This window comes from Antedon bifida, chromosome 10, assembly GCF_963402885.1.
Source record: "Antedon bifida chromosome 10, ecAntBifi1.1, whole genome shotgun sequence".
Taxonomy (NCBI): domain Eukaryota; kingdom Metazoa; phylum Echinodermata; class Crinoidea; order Comatulida; family Antedonidae; genus Antedon; species Antedon bifida.
This window is the reverse complement of record NC_136235.1, coordinates 4,439,986-4,467,724: the sequence shown is the minus strand read 5'-3', so window position 1 is coordinate 4,467,724 and position 27,739 is coordinate 4,439,986. Positions and strand designations below refer to the sequence as shown.

Below are 27,739 nucleotides of genomic sequence, written 5' to 3'. Positions count from 1 at the left end.
ATGGCGTTCCATAATCGGAATGCCATAGCTACATAAAACATCGTCGACATCATCATCATCGTCGAACATCGAAAACTGTTCTATTTTCACAATTTCAATTATAATAGTTTCGTTTAATAATGAATGATACTGACATGGAAACCACTGACGCTTAGTTAGGTATATAACTAGTTTATATCTTAACCAATTAATTAGGGAAAGATGTTAGCTAGCTAGGCCTGAGTAGTAGGAGGCTAGCCGGCGTACTACTCCAGCCAGCCTAGCTAGTTAGTAGTAGGCCTGCCTTAGCCTAGGCTAGGCCAGTTTGAGTTAGGCTTAGCCTAGCCTAGGCCCTATCATCTTGACTTCTGCTTTTAGTACTATTATAAAATATTTTAATAGTTTTATCAATATTAAAATAATTAATCCTTTTCTGTGCATATTTTCTAAATGTATGTGCATGTGGTATTGGTTGTGCGGATAAAACTAACTCGTCAAAAAATGACAAGTTCAAATCTAGTTATTCTTAAACTAAACCATTCATATTAAAAGGCCTGTTTCTGCTAGACGGTATATTTTTGGTAGTAAAAAGAACATAAGAATTAAAATAAAAGCACATTTTTTAGCCACGCAAACAATGTAAATAAATTAAGCCCTCTGTTGGCCGCAGTTTTCGGAATAATAATTACATATAAAATTACATTTTTTGTAATTTATTTTATATATATCAAAATTGGCAATATCAATAAAAAATGTTTTTAAATGGTAGTTCAAACACCTTTAAAAACTTGATAAACACCCAAAAAATGTATTAACAATCATTGGTTTGGACTAAAGTGAGACATTTCCAAGTGGGATGTGGGCTAAATCATCCTGGGCCAAATCATCTCAGGGCCGACTCGTCCCAGATTCAGGCTAGCTAATAAGGAAAGTAAAAACAAAATAACGCTATCAATAATACAGTCTTAGTCAGTAGCCCTAGTCTTGCTTTAAAATTAAATAAAAATTCATCTGAATGAAGGGTCATATGAGAACAATTTTTACTGTATATAAAATGTTCTTTAAAAAAGATTAGTCTACATTTAACACTTAATAATTTTCTTAAAATTGACAAATTGTTCGATCTCCTAAAATAAATTACTTGCTTCCTTGATGGTAATAATGTGTCGGTTCTTTTCACGACAATGCTTACAGACGCTTATGGACATTTAAAAGTTATTTGTCCACAGCACAGTTTTTGAAATGTTTTGATTAGTTTTATTTAAATTAATTCTGTAGAAAGAAATAATTTTGCCATTTTTCATTTCAAATATTTTAGAAAACTTTGGTAACCATGGCAATGGAAGATAGCATTGGTTCAATTGATTTCCTGTCAGCAGTTTTGGTTGATTCAGATGACGCCATTTTAAGACTAGACAGAGAGCTGGCTCTAACTGAAGACAAGTAGGTAGATTAGTATACACATATGTTTTATTCGCCAGATCAATATTGAATACTAGGCCAAGTAAAACATAAGAGTGCTCAGAATTTTGCAGAGCAGATAGACGAGTCAAGAGTCACCAGTCTCTCATGAGGATGGATCTGCTTACCTTAAGTGAAATAAGGAAGCAAAGAGTATGTGTCAATCAAATGACAAGAATACACTTGCTCTAGTCCGCCTGTCCGCAACCTATGGTCGCAACCTAATGTTTGGGGCGCGAAAAAAAATTGATGAGTCACCAAATTGTTTCAGATACTGAAACTTGTTATCAATTATACACTGATCTATATGTGAAATGTTCTCAGTTTTGTAGAATCTACAATCATTCACTACATTTTACATCTACAGTTTTTCCCTATGTTGAGGCGAGAGTAGCGTACACACAATTGGGAATTGATGACGGGAAAATGGACGCTTTTGACGCATAGTTCGTTGTTAATATATAAGTGGGGAATCCCCTTTTAGGACGTGGATTTAATAACCTACCAACTGGTTCTACAATGTTATTTTTCTGTAGTTTGCAAATGAGTGTGTAACTTGACTGAAAAACCTTTACAATGAACATTCAATAGAAACAGGTCCATCCCAAATTACACTCAGCGATGTTGTTCAGGCCCTAGGCAGGGACTTTTTATTGTTCGGGAGAACCCCTTGATGTTAGCATTGAACGCAAATGTGTCTCTTTCGTTCAAATCCCCTTATCTCTCTGACCTTCTTCCTCTTCACATACCTTCCCGTCTCCTTCGCCTAAGCACCTTTACTTCTGCTGCCTCTCGCTTATGGAATGACCTATCCATCCTATTAGATCATGTTCTTCTCTATCGCCTTTAAATCTGCCTTGAAAACTCATCTTTTTCTTTCAAATTGAGCTCTCTCATACACCGCTCCTTTGATCACTTACTGCTGGAATTGGCGCATTACAAATTTGTATTATTATTGTTTACCGGCAGTCAAAAAAGGTTGCGGAACGCTGCTCTAGTCCATTCTTTAGCTAAAAAATACCCTTATCTGTTTTTGTATGTTGTCACACTTTACCATCACTAAATAATATTTTGCACAGATTGGAAAATGGATTAGAAGAGTTGATAGACTCCATAAACAGCCTGTCTGTGGATAATGATTACAGTAATGTGAAGGATGCTGTCGATAGTTTAATCAACACAAATAGCTTTGAGGATTGTACTTGCGTACAACCAGAACCACATGATGTGCTTGCATTCCTACACAAATTGGTACAATAACCTGTTTATTTTTATTTACTTAAAAGATGCATTGTCCTACATGAAAAATAAAGATGAATAAAATCAAACACTGTATGTAATTTTGTAATTGTAATAAATTTATTCACTTTTGCCAAAAAAAATCTTAATATTTGTTTAAAATGGCCTATTCATACAATGACTCAAGTATCCAAATAAAATAAATATTTGTCTATTTATTATTAATCTCTCTTAGTCTTACCATGACATTCCATATTATTTGTTTTTTTTAATGGCATGTACTGTAGATCTTTCTTTATTTTATTACTGTTGCATTATATTTCGATCTTCCAATTGGCCTATTTTATTTATTTAAAATCTGCTATTTTAACTGTATTAGTTATATATCATTATAGTTTATTTTCTTTTTTATAAGCTGTTACATTGATTAATTAAGTTTTATTTTTCACTTTCAGTCCTCAACTATTCAAAGAAATTCAAGCGATGAAAACTCTGAGTGTTTTCTAGATCTTCTTCACTTAAGTTGTAAGCATGGTTTTGTTCTGCCTTACCAAGCACCTGCAGTCAACCAACTAACCTGCTCAACTCTCTCTATTAACACAGTCTCCAGCAGTTCAGAACTGGAGATTGAACAACTTTGGCACAAAATCCGTCTTCAGCTCAAGAAGGAAATTCTTACAAAGCTTTCAGGTCATCAGTCATCTAATCCAGATATCAGACTTCTTCTACTGCAAAGTCTTGTCTTCTTATATCCAGTCGATGAAGCGTGGAACATTTACAAGTCACATCGCAGCCTTGAAATTAACAAAGTTATTTCAGAAGGACTGCAGCTTGACGACAAAACACCTGAAAATATTTTTAAGAGCATTAAAGACTGCTTCCCTCATGTTTGTCACACTTTAAAGGATATGATGAGTACTGATTTTAAAATCATGGCATCTAGAGTGTTCCAGGATTTGAATATTTACACTAGTCTTAAGCCTTTATATTCATCAAAGATATCACAGTATCTTGTTGTACATCTAAGTCCACCATCTAGGTCTATAGACTTGCAGGATAAGAGTGCCAGTGGTAATACTGCTGGTAAGAGAGTTTTTATACTTTATTTGGGTAGCCAGATTTTAAAATATCTTTCACTTCACAAAATATAATTCTATTCTTTATAATGTACAGCATTTGTCGCTAATTTAAAGTTGCCTCTGTAATCATATATTACTGTCTAAGCTCGTCAATAACTGAGACTGGTTAACAATAAGAGTATGATATACTTCATCATATGATATACTTTTTATATTACTCACATGTGTTTATCTACAACACCTGTCCTTTGACCTTTAGTCATTTCAATCAGCACTGCATCTGTGTTCCCAATGGTATCAGCCGTCTCTTTACAATAGAAACACATTTTTGTGTAAGAAATTGTAAAAAAGAATTCCATATAACAAGTATGATAATTGCAATTGTTTGGTTTCTTTTATCTAGATAAAAAGAATGAAATTGATATCCCAGCTTTATCAGTATTAGCCGCAGAATTACAGGAGTTTGAGAGTGCTATGGAAGATGTCCTACACCAACTGAACTGGACAAGCGAGGTTAGAAGAAAAAGAAGTACAAAAAACCAACCAAAGGGTATTTAAACTTATTGTTGAACATTGTATACCTGGTAGTGTCTGGTTGAAAATTATTTTCTATACTACAGTACATGCAAAAAATTTAAATTAAACAAAATTCTTAAACCACCTCAACAGTTGTCACAGTGAATATTCATTTATTATGGTTTATAAATCAATAGAAATAAAATTTACCTTGTGGAGAAAATACCTGAAGTTATTATAATTATCTAGGTGTTCTGAAACCCAGCAGAGAAGCTCGACTGAGTAGACTTGGCCTAAGCTGCAGTGGCGTCTTGCCTGGCGCCATACCAGCTCCTTTTGGTGCAACGTCGGCTATGGTTGCTGAATTGACATCTAACTTTTCTCACGATCATAAGAAAGTTCAAAAGGTTTGTGCAGGTTTTGAAAAATTATGGAAATTCAATTCAGTGTTTTGGAAAACTTGCAATGCTTTTGGAAGTTGATTTATTTTAACCTCTACCTGGTTAATAAAAACTTTAATTATTTGTAATTTTTGCTGTGTATGGCCATTTTCACATAAACACCTTTTTTTTACTATTAAGCTCTGTTTACACTATCAAACTCTATGTGACAAAAGAATGTGATGTGCCCATATATGGACATAATGATGTCATATCCTTACCATATTTGGGGATATTACTACCATATTTGGGCACATCACATTCTTTTTGTCAAACTAGTTTGATAGTGTAGACAGTGCTTTATATCCAACACCCTTTGATTGTAGTGTTATTGCTATTTAAGGTTGATCATTGGTGGAAGGAAATTCTGTGTGGACTAGAAGAACAACTGGCAAGCATGATTCCTCTGCTAGTTCAACAGTCAATACCAAATCATGACATGGTTCTTAAAACTCCAGTTACTGGCACACTTGTTTGTGGTGAGAATATTTTAGATATTATAGATCAGCTTTCCGCAACCTTTTTTGACCGCAATCCCATGATCTAATGTTGGGAATTCTCGCGACCCAACATTGCGTATTTGAGGCACAGGCCCCCATGGTGGGCCTGTGGCAAAGCGAATTTTGTTAAATGACACCCCCTAGATGGCTGGAAATGGTACTCTCGCAGGTAAAAATCATGATAAATGGCACCTCTAGTTTGCCGGAAATGACACTCTAATATTAATAGCGCACTTGCAATTGGCAAAACGATCATAGTCTACTTTTTCCGCCGGTAAACACATTTGCGTTCAATGCTAACGTCAAGGGGTTCTTCTGAACCATAAAGAGTTTCCCTCGCTAGGGCCTGAACAACAACGCTATGAGTGTAATTTGGGATGGACCTGTTTATATTGTTCTTTCTATTATTCTAATGTTCATTGTAAAAGTTCCCACCACCGATCAAAGTTCGCAGTTTTTCAGTCAAGTTACACACTCATTTGCAAACTACAGAAAAATATCGTCGTAGAACCAGTTGGTAGGTTATTAAATCCACGTCCTAAAAGGGGATTCTGTATATTAACAACCAACTATGCGTCAAAAGCGTCCATTGCCCCGTCGTCATTGTGTGTACACTACGGTACTCGCCGCACATCAACACAGGGAAAACTGTAGATGTAAAATGTAATCAGTGTTGTAGATTCTACAAAACTGAGAGCCTTTCACATATAGATCAGTGTATAATTGATAATAAGTTTCAGTATCGGAAACAATTTCGCGGCCCATCAATTTTTTTTGCGACCAAACATTGGGTCATGACCCATAGGTTGCGGAACGGCGTTATAGATTAATATTCACACAACATTTATAATGAAAGCAATAATATTAAACATCCTGTGGCTTCGATAACAGAGCCTCTGTTTCTGGATGGTAGTCGAAAGATGAACACTAAATCGCTCAAATACAGTTCCGATATTAATGAACGTAACAGTGTTACTGGACTTATAGATTAATCGCTACCGCCTATTGAAAACAAAAGTTCACCAAAGACCATATTGGAAAGAAGCCCATCCAATAGTTTTACAAGCCCACTAAATTTCTAGTCAATCTTCACTAGTTAACGCTAATTAACTTTTCAACTTATATTATTGAAATGATTCAGATTCACTTTATTTAGTCCTCAATGAAATTATTTTAATTTAGTTTAGCCACGAAAAACTGGGACTTTGGACAGTTAAATGAACTAATCTGAATTGTACATCATTTTTCAGATCAACTATATGGATGGTCATCCTTTCCAAGATATATTGCTCAGGTATCACAGATTCCTTTATTACAAATAAATATTGCACACGCTAACACCAATAAAACACTTTTGAAAAATAAATTTAATATAGAAATACTGATATTTAAACATATATGTACATCAAAGAAAATATTCGAAAAATTTAATAAGCATCTAGGTACATTTATATTATTTATTTAATACAATATATATAGTATATAACTATGTAAATTGTAAAGTTTATCTAAATCATAAGGAATATTAACTGTTTAAAATATTTTTGATATTTTGTTTCATCACAATTTCACTTTAGTATTAGAATAACATCTTAATTATTTGCTAACATGCTAATTTTTTTAGAAGCTAATAAGACATGCCTCATCACACATGGCTTGCACATCTTCACCGTCATGCAGTGATTTTACATTGATCATCATGAAAACTATTATATATAACATGAAGTAAGGTAGTTCATATGTACTAGGTGTAATTAATTGTATCTTCTCATAAGATCTTTTCTACTGTGCATTTAAACAATATCAAATGATTAGACCTTATGACCTTTCCTGAAGGACTGCCATTTCTCTATATTTACATATTAAGTTCGACCATTCAGTAATTTTAGATTAATAAAAACAAGGCCATATACATGGCTGCAGTCGCGTGTGCAAATTTAAGTTAGTGTTTACTGACCAACCGACCGTCAATAGTGAGCTATAGAGTCACGTTCGACTAAAACCATAAAGTATTTTTTTTAACTGTTAAGTGTGATTTGAAATCCTTCTCTTGTCTCTCTGATTTAAAGCATAAATCGTTGTATTCTTTGTATTAAAACATTTGATTCTTTTATTTTATTACTTGCCTTAATATATTTATAATGTAAGCTACCATGTTTATTATTATGATCTTTGGTTTTATCAAATACTAAAAATACCTTGCGTTTTTTAAAATTTGCTGTCCAATAAAGTATATTGATTCAAATTTCAAACAACACAACTATTTAAAAAGTAATAAAATCTATCTATTAAATATTTGGGGAAAAAAGTCCTGGCTTAAAACTTAATATGCAGGTTCAACTTTATATATTCGATCACCAAATCTGTCATCAGCAATTCGAAATTGCTTTTTTAGTTTTTCTCACACAATCGATCATTGAGTACTAAATTTTTGTCTTTTGCATCATCAACAACGTGTTACATTAGTTTTTAGTCCTTTTGGGCCACTGCTGGATCTGCCTCTCTTTTCTCCTTTTCTGATAATTTTTTCTTTGCAAGATTTTTTACATTTCTATTTATTTTTTCAAAAATGATTTTGCCCATTTTTGTCAAAAACGAGACACGGCCTGGTCCAGTGCTACTACCACGACCACATAGGATAAAAAATCCTCCTTCAAGTACGCCAAATGATCGGATGTTTCTAAAATGCCAGTATTGGCATGGTATATCAGTAAGAGTATATAATTTCAGGTAGTCGTTGTGAAGAATTAGTTTGTACTCGCCATCTGTACTTCCCAACCGTGCAGCAATTTCATTTTCTCTGGTCATGACAACATAATATGTGTCCTTAAGTCGTAACAGTGTTCTGTGTATGTTTTCTGCAGCATCGGAGTCAAAGATAATTGTACCTGGCCCATTAGGAGCATTCTCAAGACAAGTAAATGTAATAGTATTATTTTCTGAAAAACAATGACTTTCGATGTATTTGTACTCCCATTCTTCATCCGCGTTGCTGAATACCAGTTGCTCCTCATAAAGCGTCAGCGTGCATTCTCCACTGACGCAGCTTTGTTTGAATGTATTTTTACGAATGATCACATTGAAATGTAAATTTGTATGCTGGCTTGATTTACTCTCTACAATCTGTGCTGGTTTTTCTTTCGTTTTTTCAGCCTGATGCTCTTTTGTAGGAACCATCGCCACGTAAACACTACCTTTATCTTCCTTCCTTACTGATGATGGTGGTAAAGGAACAACGTTTTCATATTCATCATCTTTTATCCTTTCCTTTTGTTTGAAGCTTGGTCGAGGTTTGATTGATTTGGTATTGACAGAAATGTTGATTTCCTTTTGATTGTCCTCAACTGGATCTTTCCATACTGTTGATGTCTTTCTTGACTCTAGATCTTCATTCTCAGATTTTAATTCACAAATCTGTGTCGCCAACGTTTTGTTTTGCTTCGTCAAGTCTTCATTTTGACTTTTTAGATCTCTTCGTAGGCTCTCTAGAATGTTTTTCTGGTCTTCTAAATCTTTGTTCTGAATTTCCAGGTCTTTCATCTGACTTTCCAAAACTTTGTTTTGATTCGCCAGGCCTTTGCACTGGCTTTGCACATCTTTGTTTTGGCTTTCCAATTGTTGATACTTGCTTTCCAGATTGTTATAATCTTCTGTTAGTCTTGGTTTCTCGTTATTAGGAATACACTGAGATACTTTCATATCTGTTGTGAAACCCCAACTTTTACAAATATCAACATGCTGATCTTCAAACTTTTTCTTCGTTATATGGGAAAAAATAAATTCACTATAATTGGTTGCAAGTACCATCTGTTGTTGATCAGCACTGACGCCATAATGGATAACCAATTCTGCCTCTTGACTGTATATTGAGCTTATGTTTTTATAGGGTAATTTGAGTAATCTTCGGCCTGATACATGGTTCATTAATATCAATTCTTTGGCTTGTAGATCAACTGTAGTGCATTCCTTTGTATCATTATTACTATACTTCACATGGTATATAGTTAGACCTGAAATGGAAAAAAAAAATTAATTAAAAACAAAGCAAAAAATAAATTATATTTATTCAATTGTAAATGATATAAATGAAGTTAACAATGGAAGAAATTCACAATTTAACTAACTCAAACCGAACTTGTAGGTTAAATATTCATTTATTTATTGACTTTCACTGTAAGTTGCAGTATTGTCATTATATAACAAGAACACAAAGTAAACAAATGAACCACAGAATGAAAACAATATATAAATGTTTAAAAAAAAGGATATGAAAAGCATAAACAATAATATGCCAATATTGTTAGATAGCGCCATCTATGGTCTGATGCTGGTAAACTGTACTTTTTCTAACTTGCTAAATAGTTACTAATGAAAGTGAAATTTTAGTGTCAGACATATAAGAATAAAGCATTCTGTCTTATGTTATGAGCCACTAATTATAAACTAAACAAATAGAATAACTAACTGTAGTATAGAAACTCTGTTGAACTTTGTAATGTTAAAAAATGAGCAAATAGTTTGGGAGCCAAAAGGGTTTACCTGCACACTCTAGCAAATTATGTTTTTTTGCTTCCTTAAATCAATACAAATCAATTTTTTGCTGCTGGCCGAAAAAAAATTGGGATGCTTGGTCACTACAGGGACCAAAAGGTCAATATGGTCAAAGTTAAGACTTGGCGTAACTTGGTAACTACTGGGTGTATTGTGACAAACTACTCAGAAGACCCATATTTTTATTCATTCTAATGGGCAACTAATTTTGACCTTTGACATAGCTCTGGCACAAACATTTTTGGCTTAGAGCACACTTTTCATATCTTAGAAATTGTTTGGCGGATATGGTCATAGTTGGTGTCAAAATACTCAGAAGATACATATTTCTATTCACTCTAATGGACAATTTTTGCCAAAAATGACCGTGAAACATTATTTTTTACCATTGGTCAAGAAAATGGCCATATCAATATCTCAGCAACCACCAGTCAGGAAGTAATAATTTTAGTCTCAAATTACTCAATTACGCAAAGTATATATTTATATTTGCTCTATAAATACAATAGAAATACACAAAATGTTAAAAAACACCTTATTTTAACATTTAACCTATAGCTGGTACAAACATGTTTGCATGGAGCATATTTAAATTTTTAATAACTAGCGAATATTGTCTAGCCTAATATCAAAATACACTAGTATTGATATCACCCTAATGAACAAGTGCCAAAAGACATATCATGACCACTGGTCAAGAAAATGGCCATATGAATATTTAGCCTTCAAAATATGACTGAAAACCCACTTGTACACAGAAGCTTTTTCTGTTTAACTTTGTCAAGCACCTTTGAACATTATTTTTATGGATACCGGCGCTATATAAGTCGAACTGATTGATTGATCAGCAAAGCACATAAGTGATAGTTTTGGTCTAAAATTACTAGAAATGAATATGTTTATAACTTTAGATTAAAGACGAAATAACAAGTTATGAAACTGCATATGACCACTGATTACAATTAAATCTCTCATAATAATAATAATTTAATAATAATAATTTAGGTATTTGTATAGCGCCAGAATCAACTAAACCGAAGTCAAAATCAAAGGCGCTTATATTGGATGTTAAAAAGATGTGTTTTAAGTTCTTTTTAAAAAATAGCAATAGAAGTTGATTTAGTAAAATGACGAGGGTGAGAATTCCAAAGAGAAACAGCAGAGAACATAAAAGACCTTTGTCCATAAGATTTGGTGTTAATTCTAGGAACAAGTAGTAGGTTTTGATCAGCCGAACGAAGACAAGCAAGAGGGGTGTAGGAGGGAAGAAGATCAAGGAGATAAGTAGGTTGTCTAAGAAGTAGCGCTTTAAATCACCAAGATTATTATTAATATTTAGTATTATAATTACAATCTAAACTAATCACTGTGTAAGAACTCCGGTAAATGATTGGCAATTGCTATAAAGTATACTGTTACATATTTTTCACCTTAGTTGAACAATAAAAACGAATCAAAGTAACCGTAGTATGAAAAGAATGTTTATTTACTCTTCCTCTTTTTTGTTGGAATCACTAACTTATAATAATACTGTAATTTATAACTAGAAAGCCACTCCGAGAGTGCATACCTCCGCCTACTGTCAAATTCTCCTAACATTTTTAGGTTAAAAATTAAGGCTAATTTCACTACAAACAAGCATGTGTATGCGAATTTAGTGTATTAATGTTATGTAACCAGCCTTTCAACTAACAATAGATTCTGTTGACAAACAATAGAACAGCAACGCCAAAAACAAACGGGTGAATTTGAAAAGAAATAGGTTTTTTAAAACTACTCGTATCAAAAAACCTGTAAATTAAATCAATTCAGTGAGCACAAAAATCGATGTTAACATTAAATATTCTCATCCCTAAGGTGGGATTTTAACGGAATTCCACAATTTTGGGGGAGGGAACACAAATATCTGTAAGTGCAGTTTTCCTTGCTCATAATTTTTGGTATCAATGTACAAAGCAATGTCTCTTTATTTTGATGTAAGTTGATTGTAATTAGATAATTAATGACGTCACATAAGGACATGAACATTTCCGTATATAAAACATATAAATATTATTTTTAAAATATGACTAATTAATATATCTAAAATTCTCATATATAATATATGGTAGGCATATACTCTGAAACATTTAAGCATCGTTATGCACATGTTTATAGCTATGAATATGTACATACACAAGTTAACACAACACAGAGTTCTAGATTATTAATTACTAACAATTTTGGGTAGGGTTTAATAAAAAAATAGCCATAAGTACAGTTTTTCTTGTTCTAACATTTAATTCCCTATATCAATGTATAGAGTAATGTCTGCTCTACATTTTGATTTTAATATTTGATTCAATTTGAATTCAGTTCAAATTTTATGCCATTACTTTACGAATAACATATCCTGAAATCAGAAAAAATACAAACTTTTGTGACAACATCAATATAACAAAAATGTATTCCCCATTTTTTTTTTGCCTTTTATCCATTCACACAAGGTCCATAGAATATATGATAATTAATAACGTAATCCAAACTTTGGCTAAAATTGGATTTTTTAAAAACACCCCTATTGAAAATAAATGATACGGTCCATTCCCATGCCTGACCAACAATTTTTTTCCTTTCAGTTTGTTTAAGTCTTTCGTCATCTTGTATTAAAAATTAATTTTAAAATTTAAATCAACGTTTACCTTATTTGACAGTGAATAATAGAAAAATTACAAGAAAATGCTGTAATTTTAAAAATGGCCATTACTATGGCAACAAGATACAGATATTCAAAATAATTTTATCTGTGCATGTTTCAACCAAACCTCTTTCACTGTGCAAATCTTTACTTAACTTTGACCATATTGACCTTTTGGCCCCTGTACTGACCAAGCATCCAATTTTTTTTCGGCCAACAGCAAAAAGGTATAAGGAAGCAAAAAACATTGTTTACATAGTTTGCTTTCTTTCCCCAACTAAAACATTCATAACAATGTATAGGTTGGTGAAGCCTTTGAGTATTGTTGTTAAAGCCACTCCTGCAGATCCTTTGTGCCTTTGAGATTTATTATTAGGTCATTCATCATCGTTTATGAACAACAACCTTCTGTGGGTTTACTCTGCCCGAAAAACGATAGAATAAGGGTTGGGGTAACAATTTAACTGTTTTTAACAATTTGCCATAAATCAAAGGTTTGTCTTAAATCTACATGTGTGATGTATTAACAATTATTAGCAACAAAGATAGTGTACATAAAACAGATTTCTATCACATTGTTCAAATAAATTCCCAGGGCAGTTGAAATGTAGTTTAAAACATTTGGATACTCCAAATATATTATTGTATAATTCAGACTTATTCAACAATTCAATTTTGCTCCCTATAGCATATTAATCTTAACTTAAATGAAGTGGACTACAAACATCACTACATTACTACCAAGTTATAATAAATAACAGGTCTCACCTTCATCTGGTTGACAATCGTCCATTTCCATGCTGACTACGTACTACTGTATAAGGAAATAAATAGAAACTATAAAGCATAGTAAATGTAATGTTACTATAGTCACGCTTCACTGAATATGACAGACATTTTATTTATCTTTGTACTTATACAATATTATTTTAATAAAATTGTAACCCCCATTGATATAAAGTTTGATGACTGTAAAAACAGGTAGTGTTTCTTCAATATCTTCCATAATAAGATTTATTTACATTATATACGATGGCAAAAATGTATATTAAAAACAAATGAGAATAGACATTAAAAATCTGCTAAAAGTACCTAATGTGTGGAGGCACAGCCGTAATGCATGAAAAGGGAGTATCATAGTGTACCCTCATACTTTAATATTAACAATATCCTTAACATTGTAGTGGGAGTCCTAAAATCATACTTAAGTACATTTTATTTCATCACAAAAATTGTGCTTACTAATACCAGACATATATGATAGAAGTGTATTCAGTAGCAAATAATGTATTAATACTATAAACAAGGAAATGATGAGTGGTAAATAGCACTCATTCCAAGACAGCTTGATCAAAGATCAGTTTCTAAAGGAAATTGGTTATAGGTGGAACAAAGCAACCACAATTTAATTGTCACATGGTCAACATTAACCTGTATCTTGATATATAACTGCAGTTATTTAATTGTCACATGGTCAACATTACCCTGTATCTTGATATATAACTGCAGTTATTTAATTGTCACATGGTCAACATTAGCCTGTATCTTGATATATAACTGCAGTTATTTAATTGTCACATGGTCAAACATTAGCCTGTATCTTAATATATAACTGCAGTTATTTAATTGTCACATGGTCAACATTAGCCTGTATCTTGATATATAACTGCAGTTATTTATTTGTTACATTGTCAACATTAGCTTGTATATTGATATATAACTGAAGTTATTTAATTGTCACATGGTCAACATTAGCCTGTATCTTGATATATAATATCATAACTGATAACTGCAGTTATTTAAATGTCACATTAACCTGTATATATTAACATATAAGTACTTAATTTGATAGCCTCTTCATGTATTTTCTTTTCCTTACAGGATTATGGAGCGTTTTTTACATTGTTACAACACTTATCTCATATTCTAGCAGCATCTACTTCCCTTCATGATGTCTTTATTATTTCCGTGCAGTCTGCATTCAATGACGTACTAATGCATGTGTATAAGGTATGTATGCACAAAAAAGGAAGAAAAAACAGTCAAACAGTACAAATTGAAATTCCACTCAATGGTTTAGTGATAAAACACTTTTCCTGTAGCAAGAGCATCACATGTTCAAATCCAACAAGTGGACATATCATGCAGATTTAAAAAAAAAAGAATGTTGAAAATCTTGTTGCTAATAAATAGAACAAGTAATATCAGAGAATAATAAAATTTCACTCTTCCCTGGTAATATCTACTTACTTACTTATCCCCATTTTGTGTATTATATCATCTAGCAGTTACCCATCCAATGGACAGGCACCATCTTATTTTAAGATTCGGGAATCAAAAAGATAGTATATTAATATAGTAATACAGTATACACAAATCTGTAAATGGAAGTATAGTGCAGAGAGGTATACATTATGCAGCATCATACTGTATTCATCTTTATATTTCAGTGTCTATTTTTATTTAATTCTAAAAGCAAGCAATTTTAAATGGACATTTGCAGAGTCATCGTAAATAATAATAGTGCCCACTGTAAAATGAATGTTTGAAAAACATGCAGTCACAAAAAAACAGAATCTCGTTCTAATTTTTGTTTGTGTAAATACAGTATATTAAAATAACAGACGTTTATTAATTAATATGTCAGTTATTATTATTATTATTGGGTCAACCGGCTCAGCTACAGTGATTAAGTTCACATAGGTTGACCCTGGTCTTAGTTGAATCTGGTTGAATATTCTTGCAGTATCCTGTTATTCAGTTGAATGTCTTGATTTGTGGTGGTAAGAATATTTGGTGGTTTGTCTATAAGATGAACAACACTGTGTTTTCTGGCGGTGTAGGTCTAATTAGAAAGAAGTAAATATGATTGCTTCATCCTCCTTGTCTGTACCTACTTGTAGGCCTACACCCCTTGAAAATAAATTACATAAAACAAACAATTACAAATAACAAAACATAATGTTAGCACAATGTACTTAACAATATTTCATATCATAAAAACCTATGGGGAGCTAATGAAATTAGAAGCCTCTCTTATATAGTCAGACTTTATATCGACCTAAAGTGGGCCGATTCGTCCCGTCAAACTTGGGCCGAATCATCCCGCATTCAGCTATTGCCTATTAGCAGCTTAGGAATAGTAATTAGTAAGAAACATAACCTAGCCTATTGGTATCACTGCATTTGGTGTTTGGAAAAAGGGTAATTAAAAAGGGTGCTCAATCTTATGTTTGGCAAGAGCGGTATGCATGAGGTAGAAACATGAGCAAGAATACAGTTTTGTACTTACCGCCCCGGTTTTCATTTGAAATGGCGCAAGGCAGCATTGCCGCTATACTATAGCTACAGCTGCGCTGATCACATGTGCTGCTGTCTTGATATCGCTAATGACCCGAGGGATCTAATTGTGACGTAGGAGAATGGCTGATGATTACCGATAACAGCGTTCAAAGAAATTGGCCTAAAAAACACATTTTTTGTACACATTTTCTTTTCTAATATAGACTAATGCATAAAGGGGTATTAAAAGCTGCCCCAGCTTGAATGGCGTTAATATCGGACTTGCGGTTTAAGTGGAGATAGAGAAAGCTATTATATTATAGATAATGGTGTAAACGGAACAATTAGATATTAATTATGTGTACAAAAACAATTCAATCATTGTATGTAAACAATGACAGTATTTCCTGTTTTGTAAACAGGAATCAAAACTCAGAAAATAGAAATGTTATACTGAGTACCACATACTTCTGCTCTTACAGACTTCTTGATAAAAAAATTATTAAATAAAATAAACAGTAGTTTTGTATTCATTATCACTCATTCTTTGCACATGCATTTGTTTCTGAGTGTGCATGATTTTCTGATTTTTTTGTTGTTAATTAAGGCTGTGTTTTGACACCATGCGGTCGTGGAAAACTGGGGACTTTTTGTTGTTTATGAGTCATTAATTTGTTCATAATATTGTGTTTTATTGGGGGTTTCCCATAATTCAGGTCAAATCTTAATTAGTGTAGTTTGTACTGTATGTCCATAGTACTGTAGGTACAGAATCTAAAAAGTGGTAATTATGGAATTGCAGTCTTATAACCAACTAATTTTCCTCTTCTGATATTGTACATGTATAAAATACAATATAAACAAGTCAATGGTCAAAAAGCAATTACCATAATTGACTTCTGCTATTGAAATTTCACTTTGTTTTGCTACTTTCTCTTTTTGCTACTCATTTTCGAATGAGAAAATGAAAAAGCAAACAACTTTAATAGTGAAATTGACATCATTATGCGACCATTGCCTTTAAAGTAGTTTCTAGTACACATTTTATAAAGCCAATAATAAATAGAACAAAATAGAAAAAAATCAGTTTAAATGTATAATATCTGTTGTAGAAATTAATATGATTTGTTTTTATTATCTATTCCAAGACAAAGCATGCTGAAGGGTGTGATACTGCCAAGAACTGTTTACAGGCTTTGAGTTTGTCTAGCTACTGTTCCGGGGTTTTACTACAACTACATCAAACCCATTATGAGGGTAAAGAAAGGTAAGAGAGTAAATGATAAAGATCTGTACATTTAAAACATAATGGTATGAATCTTGGAGTATACTTTTTATTTGAAACTAATTACAACTAAATATATTTTTGTTTGTAAACTGAAATTTAATAAGAAGGTAATAAAAGAAACACTGAATAGTTGATACAAAATGCCCATCAGATTCCAGCATTTACATACTTAGAATGTTGGATCAAAACCTTATTACCTGGCCCAAGGAAGTTATATTTTTATATTTGTGTTTGTCCGCAGATAGATATGTGGTCACAGACAACAGGCCAGGATCCCAATTTTAGGCTGTCAAAACTACAAGACGGATCTTTATAACGATTCTTGATCCTTTTTCTCTTTTTATTCATGACAGGGGTTGCAACTTACATATTACAGTTTCTCTTTTAATTTTCAATAACTAATTATCTAACTTAATTAGTAAACAGGGATTTATTAGGTGGTTAACATCAGTACCGAAAGTATGTACCAACTTTCTATACAAGTTACGTGCAATTTACTGAACTTAATGAATATAGAATATAGAAACTCGTGTTATAAGTGCATAGAGGATTTATGCATTATGTACTAAATAAGTCCAATTTATTATTATTCTTTATCTTAAATCTTGTTTTAGTATTGGTTTTATTTACTTTTATTAGTTCTTGCTTCATCTCCCTACGTGAGCAGTTTGTTGATGTAATGGATGATCTAGCAGACAAACTCATCCACTACCATGTGATAACTTTAAGCACAATCTTACTTCACGATGCAGAAAGCCACAACTACACTGATCAACGGGCATTCTATGAGGTATCATAATGCACAGTTAACAAACACTTTGTGTACTAAAAGTCTTAAAACTGAAATCATACTTTACACACAAAGTTTAATTTCATCTAATCCCAAGGTTCAGAGTTCACCACTTCCTAAGCTTTAAATGACTATAAGACTGTATATTCATCTATCCTTTAATTAATTACTTGCTGTTGGATGTGTATGAAATGGAATAATATGGAATAATAATATATATACAGATTATACTATTTGGTAATCATTGTAAATGCACCATCACGTTTTTATTCTTTGTGTGTGTGTTGGTGGTACGACAATATCACTATGTACAATACTATTAATTGAATATATACAAAACTAAACGAAGTAAACAAAATGCCAAGGATTGTCAAAAGCAAACTTAATCACTCTTAGCAGACTGTCATTTATATATTACTGTATATACAATTAATGTTATATACTTTCACTACAATGAATTAGATGTTAAACCTTCTATAAATCACTGTTGTATTTGTTTATATTGCTTTAAATTCTATATATTCATAACTTTCTATCTAATGTTTTAGGAGGAGCGGTGCTCTTTTTCTGTTCAGATGTACCACTTACATATAGAGTCGATCAAGCATGACTGGTCCATTTGGTTACCAAGCAACTTGATGCAAAAGATGTTGATGCGTGTTGTGGAATGTTCATTGTCTAAAATAGCATATCGTTATTCACTTTGTAAACCATCTTATAAGCGAATGCGACAAATGAGGTGAGCAATGCATACTCCTAAAAACATGCCCCTAAATGGATAGAGGGCGCTATATTAGAGATACAAATACAATAAGGTTTTAGCCACTACTCCACCAGATAGGTTGCCAAACATGTACTTTATATTCAATTATATTGAACTTTATTTTCTGCAGACATGACATCACAGCTTTACTTGTCATTATCTACAACCACATGTTCTCATTCTGTGACTCAGTTTGTGATCTTCTGGGCCAGGCTGATTTTCACAGCTCTTGTCAGTGTCTTATCAGGGCTCTAGCTGTGGTCACATCTCCACTTGATACTCTCTGTGAGACGTTCCAGGACGGCCTAAAACATGAGGTTTCTCAACCAATGTCCATTATTCCATCTTGGTTGCAGGCATTGGCTCCTGGTTTATTCCCATTAGATGTTATAAAGTAAGTTTATGTAAATTAAATAAATAGTGTCAGAGTCAGATACAGATAATACCAGCAGTCTAAAATGATAAAATAAATTAAAATGTAGTGACAAGGGAGATGGCATAACAAACAACATTTTTCTGTTTCATTCTGTGAAGTGGGAATTCTCATTGGCTTTGATAACAAGTGAAAATCATTTATTTCAAATAGCATATTCAGAGTGTATAGTACAAACAAAACTGATGCCATTTTATTCAATGTCAATTTTGTTTTTCAGTTTCTCTAGTTTGCCTGATAAAACTGCTGTTCATTTAATTGTTTCTATTCTTAGTAACCAGCCAGGCGTCAGCTTATCACTGACCTTACAAGTAAGTACTAAATTTAGTGTGATATGTCAATATATTTAATACATATCATTCTTTCAATATAAAATTTAATGACAAAAAGAGAGATCGACGTTTCGGTACCATCATAGAACCATTTTCAAGATCAAGTGAATACAAAACAATAATAATTATGTGCACTAAGCACCAAAGTTGGTGACAGGAATCATTCTATATATATATATATCACTACTACTGTATATATATATATATATCATTCTACTGTATATATCACAAGTAGCTTATGCATAAATTCATTTTTATACAATAAATCTCCTCATTTGGTACACCCATTTCCAGGAGACATCCCCATTAAGGGAACACCTTGTTTAGTCCCAAAGGTGTCCTCTTAATAGGGTCTCTAATGTACTTTCTAATTTTTATAAACGTCCATAACAATAAGCTACATTAATTTCATTTTAATTATTAATTACTATTTCATTGATAGGCATTGACAATGAGAGAATCTCTTCTTGCAAAAATCCTGTGCCAGAATCTTGGTATAGTATAGTATATGTTTGTTTATATATAACATTGTTTGCTGTCGTTTTGGATATATGTTTATATTTCTTAATGCCATTTTAATGATATTTAATGACATCATAGTTATTCACTTTTACTACAAATCAACCAGAGGCCCATTTTCAGTTTTTTTGGTCATTTATTTTTGTCTTTGTATACATGAAATTGTGTTTTTCTAGTTTATTTCTGTATAAGTGAATACCTGTAACTTGATCAAAATTAGACTAAGCATTGCATTTCTTAATCATTAATAAATGGTACTGCATACTACAAATCGTGTTTTGTATTGCTTTTTCTAGATGATCTCAATGAACAGTCTTCATGTGTAGGCCTGGGATGTTCAGGTTTGAAGTGTTTATGCTCCATGATGCAGCCACAGAAATCAATATTGATGCCTATAGCAAGACTCTTTGCCTCCTGTACTGAACAGCCTCAATGCCTAGCCAGCGTATTGGTCCCTATCATTAAACAGTATGTTCTTCATTATTACTAACACCAATACATTCTCACTCTCTAGATTGTAAAACACCCATGATGATGATTCTGAAAATAATTGGTCATGTACAAGTTAAACTTTGACCTCCACAGCTCTGACATTTCAAAAACTTATTTATGATTATGCATTTCAGAGGAGGTGGTTGTGGAAACTTACCTGGCAAGAGAGAAGATGTCCCACCTTGGCTCTCCTGTATTAAAGAACTGTTTGCACAACAGATTCAAAGGTACTCTTTCTATACATTTGGACATTATAGATACCAAAACAACAGAATATAATAAACAGTAATAAAAATAAAATCATGTTTTGGTCTGTAAAACTGCACAGCTTTTATTTTTTACAGTGCCTTTAGTTTTAAAAAGGTTTTTTCTCCTGTACTACAGATTGATAATGAACTGTGTAAAGGATATAGTTAAATTAGATGGAGAATGTAAGACAAAGATAAACACCATGTCCAACCTTACTCACCTACCTTGCGGTTGCCCACTTGCTAAGGAACGAAGAGAAAAATGCAAAGGTAATTAACACACAAACAATTTGAGATTCAATGGAAAATAGAAACAAGATGAATACTGTACTAATACGTTTTAGAAAAAAAAAGTTTTAAAAAAAAATTCACTCACTTAAAGTATACATTTTGTTTCTTAGATGAAGAACAAATACTTAATTCAGCAGCAGAAAATCTGTTGTCCAGACTCTCGCAAGTGATCCTATGTTTTTCTGCTCCATTGTGTCTGGTTTTCCAGAGCCTACAAGAACAAGTTGATCAAGAGGACAGCTCTAAAAATGCTGTGGCACTTGAGGTTAGACGTCTTTTTATTGCATCCTAACCAGATGATTAATTAAATAGCTATACCAACTTATATATAATAATTTATTAAATGAGCCTCAGATCCATGGGAGAACTGTAATGTTATATATTGACGCTCCCTCATTAAAAAAAGTTCTGAATCCGCAGGTTTTATCTAAATTTGGTCATTACTGCTGTTAACTCTGCAGGTTTGATGAGCATACTGTACATACAGTACTTTTTCTGTAGCACAAATTATTCCTAATGTGAAATCACTGAAATATTATACTAATTGCTTTTACACATACAGTATGTATTATTATTAATTAGTATTACTGACATTCACATTTTTTCAGGTGCTTTGTTGGTGTGTTTGGAATACATTGAGAACAGAGTCTTTTGATAGCAGCAATAAATCAGCCTTGATTACCTTAAAGCATGCTTCAGAACTGACGATGGAAGCACTTTCTATGGAAGGTGAGTAAACCATTGGCAGCAGTTAAACAGAATGCTCTAAATTAAAAAAATACATCTGATGTTTGATGTTTTCATAGTTACCAACCTTCTATGGAAGGTGAGTAAACCATTGGCAGCAGTTAAACAGAATGATCTAAACTAAAAAAATACATCTGATGTTTGATGTTTTCATAGTTACCAACCTTCTATGGAAGGTGAGTAAACCATTGGCAGCAGTTAAACAGAATGCTCTAAATTTAAAAAATACATTTGATGTTTGATGTTTTCATAGTTACCAACCTTCTATGGAAGGTGAGTAAACCATTGGCAGCAGTTAAACAGAATGCTCTAAATTTAAAAAATACATCTGATGTTTGATGTTTTCATAGTTACCAACCTGAGAGATTTGTAATGCGTGACAGACTACACCATTTTTGATGTTGATTCTTTTTTTGGAGGGTAAAAATTAATCGCAGCCCGGGATTTCCCCTTTTATAAACGTACACAATATCATGTCACTGTGTCGTGCCAGTCCATCATCACACGGTGAGGGGCCAGGAAAAGATGTTCCCTTATATTACATATTTTTGTTGATATGTGTGGTATTTATTAACGAATACTTGTATAACTGTTTTATACTTTTAAAATATAAAAATTAATTTGATAATAGTGATAAAAAATAATCATGCATAAACTTCTGCTAAATAAGTGGTCATGTGTTTGTTCAAAATGCATGTTTCATTACAAATCACTTTGAAATGTGGGAGCGTCCCGTACGATGCGGTTGGTAACTATGCGTTGTGGAGAAATGTAGAAATGCACATACATCTATTACTGTAAGAGAGTTCACTGCACATAATATTCCACAACTGCCACAAAAGCAAATGCATACAAAAGTCATTTTATTTTTCCAGCTGATGAAACTAATTACCCATCCCATCCTTTGAGTTCTGATTGGCTAAAGGACCTAATAGCCATAACAACAAAACACTGTACACAAGAGTAAGTTTTTAATTTGTTGTGAAAGTACACCCATCAAAATTTTATTCAAATTTAACCAATTACTGTTTTATTCACCACTTCTCCCCCACCCCTAATTTACTAATGTTTTTATTGTACAATACTAGCCACCTAGCAAACTCCAATCCTCATCAAGTAGAGGATGCACCATTGGTTTTCCAGGAGAAGTATTACATGGGAATGGCAGTTGATATGGCAACCAATGAACAAGGTAAAAGTGATATATTTTCTCTCAAGTATTAACAAAGGAAGCAAACCTAAACAACTTCATCTTTAAAGATAATGTTTTAATTACAAAAAGATACATTTTTTTTTTCAGGTGCAAGAGATTTGATTTTTATCAACAAGTTAATAACAAGAAATTGTGTAAGTAAGATTTGTATAGAAAGCTTAAAAAAAACCTAAAATTGCAATTTTTGGGGATTGATCCAAAAAATGTACTGATATACCAATTCAACAACCATAAATGTTATACTGGGTGACCTCTTCAGAAAAAAAGCTGTTAATAGATATATATATATTTTTTTATAGGAATGGATTGAAGATCAATTGGAAATACCACCTCTTATTCCTCATCAAAGAAAAGGCTTTCAAGGTTTCATTATCTCTGAGCCTATGACCCCACCGACCTTTAACCCTGTAGAGCAAGTCAGTAAGCTTGGTAGCTGGCCGTTTAATCAGGAGTTATTGGGGGAATACCCATGGGATTGGGCAGAGATATTGAAGTGTAACCTCGGCCTGACCTCTGTTACTTTTCAACATCTATTCTCTAACCGCTTTGAAATGTTGCCTGGTGAACCACTTAATGATCATGAAAAGAAATATATTGCCATTCTCAAAGAGCAGTACGAACTAGATGTTGAATTAGTTTGAAGTACGTTGAAGTTTTTTCATCAGGTTACTTGATATTATGTTTATTAGAATATCAACTGTAATACGTTTGGCTTGGTTGCCATAATTCAATTTGTAATGTTATACTTACGGTAACCTAAAGACAATGCTTCAATGAGACAGACTTAAATCTCCTATTTTGGCCACTATTTTATCAGTTTATAGTAAACATTGTGTATGTGTAAGTATAAATTTTAGTGAATGAATCACTTAGTGAATGTGTAACGCATTTAATGTGCTTTTATTAGAAACTTTTGACGCTCTGTGCAATATAATTATGTAATGTGCAATCAATTAATAATAATAATAATAATAATAACTGGTACTTGATATAGCGCATTATGCTGAAAGCCTCAATGCGCTTTACAAAGACAGAAAATTTTGAAAAATTACAAATTAAAAAGGTGGGTTTTGAGGAGAGATTTGAAGACACTGGTGGAAGTAGCCTGACGGATTTCAATAGGCAACGCATTCCATAGAGAAACGGATGCCGAAGAAAATGAACGATTTCCATAAAACTTAGTGGAGGGATGAAATATATGGGCAAGAAGAGACTCAGATCGAGATCTCAGAGACCGCTTAGGAACATAAGGTTGAATAAGTTCAGAAATGAACTTAGATGAAGAATTATGAAGAGCTTTGAAAACAAAGAGCAGGATCTTGAATGTAATTCTTTGTGTTACCGGAAGCCAGTGAAGCTGTCTCAGCACAGGTGTGATATGTTGCCTTATGGGGCTTTGAACGACCAATCGGGCAGCTGTGTTCTGGACTCGCTGAATTTTAGAGATATCCTTTGCTGGTAAGCCATAAAGTAATGAGTTACAACAGTCTAGCCTTGATGTAACAAAGGCGTGAACAAGAATCTCAGTTGATCTTGAATCCAGGTACTTCCGAATGCTTCCAATTTTACGAATAGCGTGAAGCCCAGCTTTGCAGATGTTATGTACCTGATTGGACATACAAAGCGTTGAATCCATGACAACTCCAAGGTTTCTACAGGATGACGATGGTTGAATGAAAGAATTACCAATCTTAACAGAGGCAGTCCAACACGCAGGCTTAAAACGAGAAGAAAAATGAATAAGTTCTGTTTTAGCATCATTCATAACCAGGTTGTTAGATTGACACCATGCTCTGACTTCGGCAATACAGGATTCAAGTTTACTGACAGCAGAATTACGCTGATTAGGGTTGAAAGTGACATAAAGCTGAGTGTCATCAGCGTACGCCATACACTTCACATTGTGAGATTCAATAAGGTCAAGTAGTGGGGCGGTAAATAAAATAAACAGAAGAGGACCAACCACAGACCCTTGTGGAACACCAACTGTAAGCAGAGTCGGGTTCGACAAAACATCCTTGATGACAATGGACTGGGACCTATCATTTAGATATGATGCAAACCAATTATGACCAATTCCAGAGATACCGTAACGTGATGATAGACGATGTAATAACTGCTTATGGTTGATGGTGTCAAAAGCAGCACTGAAGTCTAAAAGGACCATAAGAACCTCATTATGGTTGTCAAGTGCAATGCTAATATCATTATGCACAAGAAGAAGTGCAGATTCTACACTATGGTTTGGACGATAGGCGGATTGTCTAGTGGCAAATAACCCATTTCTATTCAGATATGATTGCAGCTGACTGGACACAACCCTCTCAATAATTTTTCCAAGGAATGGAAGATTGGAAATGGGTCTGTAACTTGCAAATTCCTCAACATCCAAAGATGGCTTCTTTAACAATGGTGTTATGCAGGCATGTTTGAGTGAAGATGGAAAGATACCTGAGCTCAGTGAGGTGTTGACAACTTTTGTAAAGAAGGGAAGAAGGGTAGGAAGGCAAGTCTTAAATAATTTAAGAGGAAGCGGATCCAGGGAGCAAGAGGTAATGGAGGCTGACTTAATGACATTAAGTAAATCATCAGCAGAGACAGGGTCAAATGTATTGAAATTACTTTTACATGATTGAGATTCAACATAATAATTAATGTTATTTTTGTCGTATGATGAACAAGTACTAATCAATATAGTTTAGTTTTATATATTTGGTATTGTACAGTGAAATTGTATTTTTAGAATAGATTACTAGTACTGTACTATATTATATTTATTTAGTACACATATTACAAACCTTAGTAGTTACAAGTTGAATTTATGGGTTTTTCCAGCATACTGTTCATTTACATTGTATAATAGGATAGTCAAAAGTACAATGTACAATATACATAGTAAAAAATATACTGCAGTTAAATATCAGTCAAAGTAAAATAATTAAACAAGTAAAGTACAGTATAATCATTTTTTAAAGTCTCTTGTTTGTGTGTGCTGGCTGTAAATGTTACAAAAATCATTACCATAATTTTAAAAAAAACACATACATTGAAGTACTGTAGATCATAGCTTTTATTGACATTAACAACTTGAACAGAAATGCATGAAAGAATTTTAAATCTTAAACTGTTACATATGACATAGAGGTATAATGTAACTCCATGCTGCAAGTAAAAGAAAAATGTTCTTACAAATTAAAACTTTGAAACAAGTTGTACAGCATATTAACCATTGATGACACTAATTAAGTACCAACATCACAATACTCAATAGGAAGCCTGATTTGCCACAACCGATTACCTAGGAACAAGTTAGGCCATGTTTTTCCATTTCAGCACTGTATTTCAAATCAAAAGCTCTCAAATGATTTTAACATGATTGTGTGTTCAGTGTTAAAGCAACAAATGGTGGTATTAACTGCCCTTCACAGTGCCATGCAATTTGTTAACCAAACTATGTATTTATACATTAAACTACTTATGTTTTCTACAGTAAACCTGAATAATTTTAATACTGTCCATTTCTTATGCCCAAGCTTTGTTTCCACATGAATAGGCGCAATACAAACCAGTTGACCTATCACAAGCCAAAGTTCAGATGACCTATCACGTCATGATTGGTCAAATTGCTTACGTACTTGTGTTGCCAAGCTTAAATAGGCATGTAGTTTAATACCCTCCATAATTACATTGCTAATCATTCATATACACATAAACAATGCAAAAATAATTCAGGCATTGATTAAACTCAAAATAAAGAGAGGGAAGTTCTGTATTCAACTTTTCTCATTATGAACTTTTATGTGGAAAGCGTGTTTGATAAAGTAATTCAACCACTACAGTATACAATTACAGTATATAATACCTAATACAGATCCTGAATATTGAAAACTATAGCAGCAGCAGTTTCCATAACCCAAATGACCATCATAATTACTATACCTACATTGTAAACAGAACTCTTAAAAGTATTGTAACACAAACATTGGAATGTAATAAAACCTATCAACAGTGTTATTAAAACATCACATTACAAACGAATACAACTAATTAGAATACATCTTATTCTTATGTTTTGTAATGCACTGTACTCTGGCTAATATTTGGGTATGGAATTAATCTGGGGTTAAAGGTCGGTATGGTACAGTATAAATAAAATGTAACCTAATCGTGTTTGCAGACAATTGTACATAACTAAGATTTGTGTATCAGATTTGTTCACACTCAAGACCAGAAGCTTGCCACATAGCCATAAATCACACTTACAAAGTATGCCCAATATATTTTAAAAGTAAAATAATGTAATTATTTATAAATGTTTTCACAGGGTGATATTACAATGTGCTTTGTATGGCAGAATTCAATACAGTTCTTTTACACTACAAAATAATTCCCATAAATTAATGCCCTGAATCTCAAGAAATGTTCATAAATTATATAAACATGTACTTCTGAAATTAGAAACAAATCATTGTACAATATAAAACATATTTTAATCATGACAATCTAAAACAAAACAATTTAATATAAAATGCTGTTTGTTCTAACAAAGAGTTCAGAAGTATAGAGTTGAGAAAAGTCTATCTTTTCAATACATTCATCATTATAAATTGTAAACATTGCATTTTATTTATACTTATTACAATTGTAGAATACTACAGATATTCTGCTATTGGTATAAAATTTAATTTTATACAGTACCTTGTTGTAGGTAATACAGTTGTTATCAGTAAAGGCAAGTTTTGTAATGCTTAAACTATGCTAGCATTGTATTCATTTTCATCATAGTGGAAATATATAAGGAAATAAAGTAATTATTTCCTCCATATTTTGATTTTAAACAACACAATTGTTTGTGAACGGAACGATACGAATGATATACAGCTCTATGGTACTGTTAAG

At 32.8% G+C, this 27,739-nt stretch overlaps 2 protein-coding genes across 2 annotated transcripts; one reads left to right on the top strand and one right to left on the bottom strand.

The window, feature by feature from the left end:
* Positions 1 to 42: 42 nt before the first annotated feature.
* Positions 43 to 25,802, top strand: LOC144854722 (uncharacterized protein KIAA0825-like). Its single transcript, XM_078712675.1, has 24 exons — positions 43 to 159; positions 1,298 to 1,422; positions 2,520 to 2,691; positions 3,135 to 3,762; positions 4,162 to 4,308; positions 4,524 to 4,681; positions 5,058 to 5,193; positions 6,465 to 6,508; positions 14,324 to 14,452; positions 16,873 to 16,991; positions 17,652 to 17,802; positions 18,351 to 18,541; positions 18,696 to 18,959; positions 19,219 to 19,309; positions 19,773 to 19,824; positions 20,146 to 20,317; positions 20,476 to 20,568; positions 20,726 to 20,859; positions 20,991 to 21,145; positions 21,489 to 21,609; positions 22,503 to 22,590; positions 22,716 to 22,819; positions 22,928 to 22,974; positions 23,140 to 25,802. Exons 2-24 carry the CDS (start codon positions 1,313 to 1,315, stop codon positions 23,479 to 23,481), a joined length of 3,648 nt encoding a protein of 1,215 aa, XP_078568801.1. The 5' UTR covers positions 43 to 159; positions 1,298 to 1,312; the 3' UTR covers positions 23,482 to 25,802.
* LOC144854723 (uncharacterized) lies at positions 6,565 to 13,253 on the bottom strand. The gene is made up of 2 exons (XM_078712676.1): positions 13,211 to 13,253; positions 6,565 to 9,224 (listed from the first exon to the last, which is right to left on the bottom strand). The coding sequence occupies exons 1-2, from the start codon at positions 13,239 to 13,241 to the stop codon at positions 7,684 to 7,686; spliced, it is 1,572 nt and encodes a 523-aa protein (XP_078568802.1). The 5' UTR covers positions 13,242 to 13,253; the 3' UTR covers positions 6,565 to 7,683.
* Positions 25,803 to 27,739: the final 1,937 nt, after the last annotated feature.